The sequence below is a fragment of the Seriola lalandi genome, unplaced genomic scaffold, assembly GCF_002814215.2.
Source record: "Seriola lalandi dorsalis isolate HSWRI2012SDOR001 ecotype SW California unplaced genomic scaffold, Sedor1 jcf7180002054616, whole genome shotgun sequence".
Lineage (NCBI taxonomy): Eukaryota > Metazoa > Chordata > Actinopteri > Carangiformes > Carangidae > Seriola > Seriola lalandi.
Window position 1 is genome coordinate 113,631 of NW_019525169.1, and position 12,017 is coordinate 125,647.

The 12,017-nt window shown below is 40.4% G+C and overlaps 1 protein-coding gene across 1 annotated transcript in view; it reads left to right on the plus strand.

Annotated features, from left to right (window-relative positions):
• The window catches only part of mrc1a (mannose receptor, C type 1a), a 13,697-nt gene extending 2,245 nt beyond the window's left edge, over positions 1–11,452 (plus strand). Inside the window, exons 2-30 of the mRNA XM_023420069.1 lie at positions 114–515; positions 1,738–1,911; positions 2,438–2,593; positions 2,688–2,801; positions 2,972–3,112; positions 3,228–3,410; positions 4,463–4,620; positions 4,705–4,821; positions 4,925–5,040; positions 5,219–5,367; positions 5,785–5,984; positions 6,077–6,192; positions 6,287–6,368; positions 6,463–6,607; positions 6,742–6,780; positions 7,172–7,335; positions 7,472–7,536; positions 7,693–7,793; positions 7,905–8,044; positions 8,270–8,378; positions 8,489–8,661; positions 9,084–9,189; positions 9,277–9,509; positions 9,639–9,804; positions 9,906–10,058; positions 10,145–10,261; positions 10,395–10,553; positions 10,647–10,679; positions 10,772–11,452. Coding sequence (XP_023275837.1) covers positions 114–515; positions 1,738–1,911; positions 2,438–2,593; positions 2,688–2,801; positions 2,972–3,112; positions 3,228–3,410; positions 4,463–4,620; positions 4,705–4,821; positions 4,925–5,040; positions 5,219–5,367; positions 5,785–5,984; positions 6,077–6,192; positions 6,287–6,368; positions 6,463–6,607; positions 6,742–6,780; positions 7,172–7,335; positions 7,472–7,536; positions 7,693–7,793; positions 7,905–8,044; positions 8,270–8,378; positions 8,489–8,661; positions 9,084–9,189; positions 9,277–9,509; positions 9,639–9,804; positions 9,906–10,058; positions 10,145–10,261; positions 10,395–10,553; positions 10,647–10,679; positions 10,772–11,004 — 4,244 coding nt within the window. The 3' untranslated portion in view covers positions 11,005–11,452. The remainder of the gene's footprint in view (positions 1–113; positions 516–1,737; positions 1,912–2,437; positions 2,594–2,687; positions 2,802–2,971; positions 3,113–3,227; positions 3,411–4,462; positions 4,621–4,704; positions 4,822–4,924; positions 5,041–5,218; positions 5,368–5,784; positions 5,985–6,076; positions 6,193–6,286; positions 6,369–6,462; positions 6,608–6,741; positions 6,781–7,171; positions 7,336–7,471; positions 7,537–7,692; positions 7,794–7,904; positions 8,045–8,269; positions 8,379–8,488; positions 8,662–9,083; positions 9,190–9,276; positions 9,510–9,638; positions 9,805–9,905; positions 10,059–10,144; positions 10,262–10,394; positions 10,554–10,646; positions 10,680–10,771) is intronic.
• The last annotated feature ends 565 nt before the right edge of the window (positions 11,453–12,017 follow it).

Genomic DNA, 12,017 nt, shown 5'->3' on the forward strand with positions numbered 1-12,017 from the left:
AAAAAAAAAAATGTTTTCAACTTGGCTGTGAGTGAAATTATGAGAGTAATCATCTTGTAAATTTGAAATGATCATATGAGATGTGTTGTTAAAGCTGTTCTATTCTACTTCAGACAGTGGCTCCTTCCTGATCTTCAATGAGAACCACAACAAGTGCATTAAGGTGGAGAGTGCCACATCGCTAACTGTGGCCCCTTGTGATCCTCATGCCAAACAGCAGCAGTTTCGTTGGGCTTCCCAGTCGCGTGTCCTCAGTCTGTCCCTCAAGCTCTGTCTGGGGGCCACAGAGATAAAAGACTGGGTGAAGGTGCTCCTCTTTGAATGCGATGAGAAGAGTGACCTCCAGCATTGGCAGTGCAAGAATGAGACTCTCTTCGGCCTAAAAGACCAGGACCTCCACTTAAACTGGGGCAACCGCAATGAGAGGAACATAATGATCTACAAAGGCTCGGGGCTGTGGAGTCGCTGGAGGATATTTGGCACTCGGGGTGACCTTTGTTCAAAGGGGTATCAAGGTAGGAATTCCAGGCAATTAAAAAGAAAAGGCACTGTACAGTACTGTAGGTACTGTACAGTTGCAATATATAGCAAAATTGTAATTTCCTAAGTAACAGGTGCTATGGCTGTAGATTACATTTAAATTTCAAACAAGGGTCTCTATTATACCACTGTCTTACATTGGGAAGTCAAAATGTATGTATATTTATGAAGAAGACATTATTCTGGAAGTAAATGAAAAGGCAAATAATCTAACCAATAATCTTGTAGTCACATGCCTGAAATTCTGGGCATAGCTATTTACTGAAATGTATGTTACAGTAGATAAAGATAAACAAAGTAAAATAAAGTCATCATGAGAAATGCAGCATTTAAAGAAAACGTGTGTAAACTTCAAGACATAGTTGTGTTTAAAGTGAGGGGATGTTTCTTTGGAAAGCATAGACTACTTACTTGGGGGTAGACATGCCTGTTCAAAAATAAAGTCATGTTCAAGGCATTAGCAACTTTCAGTGAGCACACTCAGATGTCATGTGCTTTGGTCTGAAAGTTCACTGTCCAGAATGGCACAGCTGGTAATGCGTCGCAAATATCAAGCTTTGTTTGATATGAAGGGATGCACTCTAAATGCAATGTAGTGCACTGACCTTTGAAGGGCTGCCTCCCAAATCTGTAGTCTGACTATTGGACCAGTCGTTTCTGTGAATTAGGGCAATTTAGCAAATTTACCTACAGTGCTGTAGGCTTCATGTTCAGATCAAGCAAATGCGTCATAAATGGAACATTTTACAGCCAAAAGTATGTAGCTATGCACTTGTGTACTTTTAGTCTGGGGCTCTTTCCAATGATTTAGATTACCCCCTTGGTTCTAATTAAACTACAGCTTTGCAATGATATTTTAGACAACAGGAGAACACTCCCATCATGTGCTCAAAGTGAAGTCCATTAAGAAATCGCTCTCTAAGTTTGGTGTGGAAGAACCTGAGTCCTAACCTCAACCCCGTCTATTATCTCTGGTATGAACTGGAACTGCGAGCCAGGCCTTCGCACCCAACACCAATAAATGACTTCGGTAATGCTCTTGTTGCTGAGTGGGAGAAAATCTCTTCCAAAATCTTGTGGAAAGCCCTCCCAGAAGAGTGGAGGCTGTTATGACAGAAAATTAATGCCCATAATTGACAATCACGTATTGCTATAATGGTTACATGTCCACATACTTCTCCTGATCTGTCTCCTCAGAGATTTTCACAATAGGGGGCAATGCCTTTGGAGGCCCTTGTCAGTTCCCTTTTAAGTTTGGGGAGAAGTGGTACGCTGAATGCACAAAGGACGGTCGACCAGATGGACAGCTGTGGTGCGCTACAGAGAGAGATTACGATAAAGCCAAGAAGTGGGGCTTTTGTCCAACCCAAGGTAAGCGGGACTAACAAAACTGACTCATTAACATTTTGTGACATCTATTTCTTGCGACTAATGCTTTTACAAAGAAGCCAGAGGGCAGTGTAAACACACCACACTGCCTTCTTTTTTATCAAACCACCCAGAATTATCTTGTTTTTCTGTCATTTCTGTAAGTGCTATCACTGAAGAGGTCAGTGCTGACAGGTCTGCTTTCTGACCCCCCTCCTCCTCTCCCCCAGCAGAACAACAATACCACTTCCTCTCATGAGTTGTCAACACAGCACTGTCCTTGTTTTCCTCTTCTCATCGGCCTGTCTTTCCCCTGACATTGCTCTAAAACTGGGGCAGGAGAAGAACAGGAAAAGAAAGCATGCTCACTTTTACAATAGTTTTTTTTCCCATGAAACAGGACACAGTCCAAGATAAGAATGTAGAAGATGTTGCCCAGTCTTCAGTTTTGAGACACTCAAAGACACTTAAGGTCTAATAATTTCCCTCATAAATTATAGTATTTCATGTGTCTTTACCCATAATCCAGCATCCTCAGGTTGGGACACTGACCCAGTCACAGGGGTTCAGTATCAGAGGAATGCACAGTCAGTGTTGACCTGGCATCAGGCCAGAAAGAGCTGCCAGCAGCAGGGAGCCGACCTCCTCAGCATCGTAGAGCTACATGAGCAGTCATACATTTCAGGTACAAAGTTCACCTTGTATCAGCTACCCATACCACTGATGTGTTATATTATTAAATATAATATAATAACTTTATGATGCATGTGTTGACACAGGGTTGACAAATAATTTGGGAACATCTCTGTGGATTGGACTGAACAGCTTGGATTTTGAGAGTGGATGGCAGTGGAGCAATGGAAACCCATTTAGATATTTAAACTGGGCCCCAGGTAAGTAAAAACATACTCTGTGACAGGACATTATGTCATGATATTTGATTTTATAAAAACAACAGGCTTGTTTAAAAAAAAAAAATATATATATATATATATTTACAGTTGAACAGATTTATGATTTTAAATAAAAAATAATACATGGATTTACTGTATGTCTCCAACAGGTCATCCCTCATCAGAGCCTGGGCTCACATGTGCAACCCTAAATGCTGCAAAAGCCTCAAAATGGGAGAGCAGCGCTTGCACAAAGAAACTTGGTTACATTTGTCGCAAAGGAAACTCTACCAGTCTGCCCCCACCACCAAGTAAAATAATATCATAATTCAAAATGATCAGACTCTGCTTTGTTATTGGAGTGAGTCTTCATGGTACGAACGGACAACTGAATATAATCTTCTCTCTTTCGGTCTCTATCCACAGGCAAAGACCAGCCCAGCTTCTGCCCCAGTCACTGGGTTCCTTATGCAGGTAACTGTTATCACCTGGAGAGGAATAAAAAGATGTGGAGCGAAGCTTTGGCTGCGTGCCACAAAGAGGGAGGAGATTTGGCCAGCATACTCAATATAGAAGAGCAGAGCTTCATCATATCTCAATCTGGATACTGTAAGTGTTCATTATTTTTAAATTGATTCATTGTTTTTTACAACAGCTTCTTAATAATTTTAATTTGTGCGACTTTAATAGTAAAAGCAACTGATCTGAATCTTAAAGGGATAATTAGACATTCTGGGAAATGCTTCTTCCCTTTCTTGCTGAGAGTTACTCATATCTGTTCATTGAATATGAAGTCTTAGCTTAGTATAGAGACTGAAAGCAGATGGTAACAATAAAAATAACAACACCTCTGTGGTTCTCTACCTAATACATCTCTTACACATTTCTGTATTTTGTTTGTTTAATCCATACAAAAAACTGAAGTGCAAAAATGAAATGAAAGTTAAGTTTGTGGTTTTCTGTGGTGGGGGTGGTGGCTCTGTGCCAGACTGCTTTATTTCCCAGATGAAATAACTTCCTGAAACCTCTGTTGGTTGCTTGGAAAGTGCACAGTGATGACAAGATTCCCAATAAGCCGCTTCTCAAGGCCAAGAAATAGCACAACAGCACAAAGCCCCCTCTCAATCTCCTTACTTGTCATTTTTACATTCTAGTTTTTTGTAAACCCTTTTCTACCACTTTGCCTCAAAATAATTAGAAACCTTCTCAAAATACTGACTTAGTGTCTCGTCTAAAATAACTATAATTAACTATTATAACTTTTTCAATATTTTAACTTCAGCCATCACAGTGCACTAGCTAGCTTAGCTAAACCCTAGCTAGCCACTGACTAGCTCACGTGCACTAGCTACCTTTTTGTTGTATTAAATAAACAAAATATAAAATGTTAATTAGTGAACTTTGAAGGTGTTGGTAGGCAGTTTTTGTAAGTGATGGATACAGCCAGGCTAGTTGTTTCCCACTAGTTTCCATAAGCTTAGCTAATGGTGTGCTGGCTGCAGCTTCATATTTACCATACAGAAAGGAGATCGGCATCAATCCTCTTATCTAACTCTCTGCAAGAAAGCAGATAGGCGTATAACTAAAATACAGAAGAGATCAAATCTGACAATTTTCACTCTATGGCCAATTTGACATCTACATGCATTTAAAACCCTTAGTGTCGACTGATATGCTCTGGATTGGCTTGAATGATCAGAGGAACCAGATGCTGTTTGAATGGTCCGATCACTCCCACGTTACCTTCACCCATTGGAAAAGTGGTGAGCCATCTCATACGACCAACTTCCAGGAAGACTGTGTCCTCATCACAGGAAAGGTAAGACCCATCACTCACCACTTATGATATTAAAATAGCTGTATTGTGATACGAGTTTTTAGCATTGATATATTGCTCAAACAGGATGGGAGGTGGGCAGATCACATGTGTGAGAAGACGTACGGGTATATCTGTAAGAAGAAGGCCTCCACGAAACCAGGTGAAGGCGCCAAAGAGGAAGCCAACCCTGGATGCAAGCTAGTGAGTGATGTCATTGAATTTAAGTGTAATTAAACAATAAAGTGTTCAGAACAGATTTAGACACTGTGTGTGTGTGTGTGTTTTTTTTTTTCATCATCTGAAGGGTTCAATCAGGTTTGGTTCATACTGTTACACCATTGGAGCTGAGACAAAAACTTTTGATGAGGCAAAGCGGACATGCTCAGAGGCTGGCGCTAACCTGGTGGATGTGGCTGACAGGTATATTTCCATATTCATATCATGTATGTGGAATTTTTTCCAATAGGTCAATGATAAAAAATGATGGGAAACAGCTGCTTTAAAAGAATCAATACATATAATGAACTTCAAACAAGTGTTGAATGGTGGTGGAGTCATTGTATTGCTAACCTTTCTGCCTTCATATGTTTCCACGCAGATACGAAAACGCCCTCCTGGTCAGTTTGGTCGGGTTAAGACCAGAGAAGTATTTCTGGACTGGTTTGTCCAACACAGAAGACAGAAACACTTTCCAGTGGACCACCAGTAGAAAGGTCACGTTCACTCATTTCAATGTGGGAATGCCAGGTACAGCACGCTTCTCTTTAGTTGTACTTTATATCTGTACTTCCCAAGTTTTACATTATCTACTGCAACTAATTATATGTCTGTACATGTATAAATGATTCATTGATTGGATCGGCAGAGTCATGAAGCTCTATGTATGGTAAACTTAGCAGTTCATAGGTTCTTTGGATGGCATTGTTAATGTGTCTTGGTCCAGACTGAAACAACTATAGATTGCCATGAAATTTTTTACAGACATTCATGGTTCCCAGATGATATACCCTAAAGACTTCGGAGACTCCCCAACATTTTAACTAGATCTGTGGTGAATAATTGCCAGGAAATTTAGCACACACATTCATCGAAGCACTCCTAACTGATTGGGATCATGACATTTTCGAGGTCCCATTTCTTTTTCTGTGTGTTTTAATAAAAAAGACAGAAAACAAGGATGTGTTGCCATGACAACTGGGATTTTCGCCGGATTATGGGATGTTGTCAGCTGCAGCAACAAGGAAAAATATATCTGCAAGAAACCAGCGGAGGGTGTACAGATGACAACAATTCCACCCACCACCCCGGCCCTGACCTGTGCATCCGGGTGGACCCCTGCTGCCAAAAGGAACACCTGCTACAAAGTAGGAGGATGAACTGAATTAATATGTGAAATTTGTGCTATTTTTCGAGAACATGAAACTTAATGCGTTTTTCTTTTTCACTCATTAAAAAGCTTTACAAAAAAAAGGGGGACCTTAAGAAGACTTGGCAAGAAGCGCACGACTTCTGCAAGGCTGTTGGTGGGGACTTGATGAGCATCCACAGTATGCAGGACCTTAACAATGCTCCGTATGTGAACTTGCCATCTTGCATATGTCAGATTTTAGATTACGCTAATCGGCCGTTTGTGTAATCAATACCGGTGTTTTCTGCTGTCATAAAGGTTTCATGCCACTGATGCAGCTTGGATTGGCTTCAGCTCCCTTGACACCAGTAAAGGTTTTGTCTGGACTGACGGGTCTGCTGTATGTAACACCTCATTGTTATCACTAAAATCTTTACTCACTGTCATTCTCAGTTGTGGTCTAATAATGTGTATTTCCAACAACTGTGATCTAGAACGGCTTTGAGAACTGGGGCTATGGGGAACCAAACAATTACAATGACAACGAACACTGTGCAGAAGTCCAGTTTTACTACGGACGGCACTGGAATGATCGGCACTGTGAGGCCTACAATGACTGGATCTGCCAGATAGGCAAAGGTAACGCCGACTGGTCTCATCATGGAGCTCCAGTTTACATACAGCCATTTATCTAAACTAGTTAGTTATGTGACATTACATCAGAGCTTCACCCTGCTGTTTCGATTCTTCCATCATGGTTCTTGTATTTTCAGGTGTGACTCCCAAACCTGAGCCTGCCATAGTTGCAGTAGGTAAGTTTCAGCAGCAGGGAGTTAAAATCTACGGGTAATTATTTCCTTGATTTAATTACCTTGCTCTTTATCGATCCTCTTTTGAACCATGCTAGTGGCTTGGCTGTTCAATTAGCATATGTCTAAATACACATACATGTTAAAATAACACCATGTTCTTCAGCTTCAACTTTGACTTAGTGCCCATTTGCAAATGTCAACATGCTAACACACTAAACTAAGATGGTGAAGACTGTATCTGCTAAACATCAGCATGCTAGAATTGAGATTGTAAACCGGCTCAGCCCCGCTGAGCTGCTAGCGTGGCTGTAGACTCACTTAGTCTTCTTTCCATCAATCCCAAACACTGTCCCTGTGAGACATCATGTAACTTTTTTGTTCCCCTTTACAGTATACAACACCACAGAAGATGGTTGGCTCATATACAATGACACGCAGTATTTCATCAACACTGACAACCTACCTATGGAGGCTGCCAGAGCCTACTGCAAAAAAAATTTTGGTGAACTTGTCGTAATCACAGGGGAGAGTGAGAGGAAGTTCCTTTGGAAACAGGCAAGAGATTAAGAGTATCTAAGTTCAATAAGTTCAAAATGGCAACATGTGTGTTCTCAAAAATCTGCTAGCAAATGTACTGAAACAGCTGATTTAACCTTAATGTAATGTCTCTCTTTACATTATGTTTCAACAGATAGCAAAAGGCACAGAAGGACAATACTACATTGGTATGATAGTGAATTTGGATAAGTCATTTAGGTAAATGAAACTACAATATTAAAGCACAGCACTACTGGGATACTGGCTATTTGACATCAAAACTAGTCTGACATTTGATACAAAACAGAAATGAAGATGTGATGATTTTTTTTTAAATTAATTGCATCTTATTCATTTTAATTTTTCCAATTTTAGCTGGGTGGACGGTACCCCTATAACTTACACTGCATGGGAAAGGAATGAGCCCAACTTTGCTAACAATGATGAAAACTGTGTTTCTATATACAAGAGCATGGGTGAGTCTAAAGCAGAGACAGTCTATACTGTGTTGATTTGGTAAACATTAGCTAATAATTATTTTCTTATTATTATTTATTCATTGTTCTCTGTTAACACTGCACATACAGGGTACTGGAATGATATTAACTGTGGTATGGAGTTACCCTCTATTTGCAAAAGAAGCAGTGGTTTTATCAATACAACAATCGCCCCCACCACTATTCCAAGGGGAGGTTGTGCACCAGAGTGGCTATCCTTCCAAGGAAAGGTAATTACATATAACTATCTACAACACAGATCACTTCAGTGCAGTTGAGACAAAGGTTTCTTCCTGCTTTTAGGAAGTGAATTAAATTCTCGGATGTACGCAATGTAAAGCTGTTTTGATAAAATGTCTTTCCATATTTTGTCTAAGCTTGAACGGTCACTAGTTAACTACTTTCCATCTGCTTGTTATTCTAAAAAACACCTCAGAATCATCTTGTTTTTACAGTGCTACAAAATTGTTGTGGGGGATGACAACAAGAGCTGGCAGGACGCCAGGACGTACTGCATAAACCAGGGAGGAAATCTGGTTTCTATCGTCAACGAGAGAGAGCAAGGTGAGTGCTATGATCAGCACGTCGGCAATGTTCACACAGCACTTTCCTCTGTGGTTGACTGTAAGAGTGATGAAGTCTTATGTAAATAAGAAACGCCTCTTTCTTTTTAGCTTTCCTAACAACGCAGATGCTGAGATACAATGAAGATTTTTGGATCGGCATGAACGACGTTAACTGGGAGATGCATTTTGTGTGGACAGACGGCAAAGGCATTTCATACACCAACTGGGCCAAAGGACATCCAACAACAGTGCCCGATGGACGTTATTCATTCATGGATGAGGTCGTTTCACCTTCTTTATCCAAAGTTTTTACTGTACAACTGTCTCTCCTACACTTTCATTCAATAATCTGATTACAAATGTATACAAATGTATTTGTATAGCACATTATCATACAGAGAGGCCATTCAATGTGCTTAACAGAAATAAAAGAAGCATAAAAAGCAAGTAAAAAGCATAATAAGAAAAAAAAAGAAAAACAAGTCTAGTTGCAGAATAGTTGCAAAGAGGTGTAAAATATTATGGATGACACCTGCAAACAAAAAACTACTACTATCACCAGATATCCTGTCAGCTCTATCCTAACCTCAGATATCTATATGTGTACATTTCACTTCCAATCAATGTGCATAGTCTCATTGAGATAAAACCCCTCAAAGCGGTACAACCAAGCTGAACTAATGCACCTTTTTCTGCCCGATAGATGTTCGACTGTGTGATTATGGTGGGCAGCAACTCCAAACTAACAGGATTCTGGAAAGTGGAAGACTGTAACTCAAAGAAAGGCTTCATCTGTAAAAGAAACATCGGTGAGTGAAGGCCAGGTTACAGGGCCATGAGGTATAAAGGTTTGTCTTATGATTGCGGCTAACGGCTGATGTGTCCTATTTACGAAGATTCTCAGATAGTTGTCCCACCCACCACCGTGTTACCGAAGGCTTTCTACAAGCTCGGCAATGATTCCTACAAACTTGTGGCCCAGAAGATGAGATGGGATGAGGCGAGGAGGCAGTGCCAAGCAGACGATGCAGATATGGCCAGTATCCTGAACCCCGTTACCCAGGCATACATCACCTTGCAGATTTCCAAGCACAATGAGCCTGTGTGGATTGGCCTCAACAGCAATGTGGTAAAGGATCTGCCGGTTATTTTACACTACTACTTCAAATAGGGTTCAAACCAAACCAACATAAGGGTCTGTCTTTGTCGTTCTGTATAATCTTTCATGAGTGTAAGTGGTGATATCTTTTTTTCACAGACTGACGGTCGGTTCAAGTGGGTCGACAACTGGCTCTTGTCTTACACCAAATGGGGCAAGGAGGAGCCTAAAAACAACTACGGCTGTGTGTATATGGATGTGGACAAAACATGGAAGACTGCGCCATGTACTAATAACTACTATTCCCTTTGCAAGAGGTCACCAGGTCAGACAATCCCCTCTGTTAGTGCTCTTGCTCTATATACAGTAAGCATGGTTACCCAGCAGTCCCTGAGACTACGATGCAATCTCCTGTCTCTTTTTCAGACGTAGCTCCCACTGAGCCTCCACAGCATCCTGGCAAATGTCCACAGCCAAAGTGGCGAAAATCCTGGATACCTTTCAGAGGCCACTGTTATGCCTTCCGTAGCTCAGTGGTGGACAACTGGGCCCATGCCTCAGTTGAATGCCTGAAAATGGGTACGTTGTGAAGAATTTCCACGGATTAATGATTATCTGTATGCATATAAAATGTAACAGTGTGCTCCTGTGGTTGTGTTCGTCAGGTGCAGCCCTGGTGAGTATCCTGGACCCCCAGGAGAGTCTGTTCATACAACAGAACCTGGAGCTTCTACAGGATGGGGCCAAAACCTTCTGGATTGGCCTCTACAAGACCCATGAAGGTGAGCGCGGCTTACTGAAGCTAAATTCAGGCGTCATTCTTGTCAGCATAAAACACTTTAGTTTGTTCATTTCTTGTGTAAAAGTTTCAAAAACAATCAACTCAAACATTAGTACATTACACACTGTATGCAGGTCAGTGGACGTGGATCGATAACAGCGTTGTGGACTACACCAACTGGAAAAAGCTGACGTCGAAGTCAGACTCATGTGTGGACATCAATTCTGACAGTGGACAGTGGAGTACAAACAGCTGCAGCAGATATAGGTCTTACATCTGCAAAACACCCAAAAGTAAGTTTAATCAGCTGTTATGTCATTTAAAATTTTCCCATCAGTAACTTACATTGAGTAATTCACCTTTTTTTTATTTTTTTTATTTATTAGTTATTACACCAACAGAAAAACCTCCAGCTGTTGGTAAGTTAATTTGATTAAGATATCTATTGAAAATGACGTTTCAAACCTTAATTATGTCACTGTTAATACTTCTCTATGTTTTTCCTCCTTAGCCCACATTGTTGAAGAAGCTTCACACGGGTCTGCTGGCATCACTGTGGCTGTAGTACTAGTTGTAATTGCCATAGTCGGACTCGGTGCCTTCCTCCTCTTCCGTAAACGGATACCAACCCCCGCCTTGGGAGAATGCACCTTTGACAACAAGTTATATTTCAACAATCCGATCCGAGCCCCTGTGGACACCAAGGGTCTGGTGGCCAACATAGAGCAAAATGAACAAGCGTAGAAAGACATGAAATCAGTGGGAAAAAATGATTTTTTTTCATTTCATCATTTTACTGGGAACTGAATCTCAACCAACCAAACATGTGTTTTCCCATTTTACAGAAGACTGAATGATTATCCTAATTATTGTACAATTATTCATGCAGTGAATTACAGACAAAATGAGTGAGCAATCTAGAAACAAGTAACATGATTATGTGATTTGTGAAATCTGTACAGATTTTAATTTTAATTTTACCAATCATCATAACTACAAACATTTGTTGGCCAAACACATCATGCTAGTTGAAGATGTTTTTTTTTTTTTTTTTTTACTGCAATGAGCCAGATCTTTATCAACTAGGTCACTTGTAATTTTTGTCCATGGACTATTCATCTGCTTTTTTCTGGCTAACAACACTGTAAATAGATGCTCAATAAAAGAAAAAAATGAAATACACCAAACTGAATTGCTCTGTTTTAGCTTGTTTTTTCAACAGTGTTTAACCAGAGATTTGTGATAAGATGCATTGTGACATAAATAAAAGTGACAAAACCTGTTTTTATAAGAAAAGAAAGAAACGGGGGGGGGGGGGGGGGGGGGGGGATAATCAAATTCTCAGTGGACACAAGCTCCTGAATCCTACCTGAAAGCTCTTCAACGGTAGACTTGAACCTCTGTTTTATCAATATCCATAATTTTGTTGTATAAACAGGATTTCCTTTTTTTAAGTGATTACAGGATACTTTGATGATTTTTTTTTTTTTGAAGCTTTAATTGGTGTAATCTCTTACAACCCCATCCACTTTTGCAGGAAAACTATATAAGAATGATGTTTCCTTGTTGGTTTTTTCCTGTGGTCTTGCGTCTCCTACAAGCGCTGATTCAGTTATGTAAAATAACACAAACAGATATTTGCTGTACAAAAATTAAAGATGATTTGATCTGATGCTGAATTTCAAGATTTCAAAGTCATCAGGCATCAGCCATTCAATCACCCCTACCAGCAGCTGCCCCCCACCCCCACCCCACCC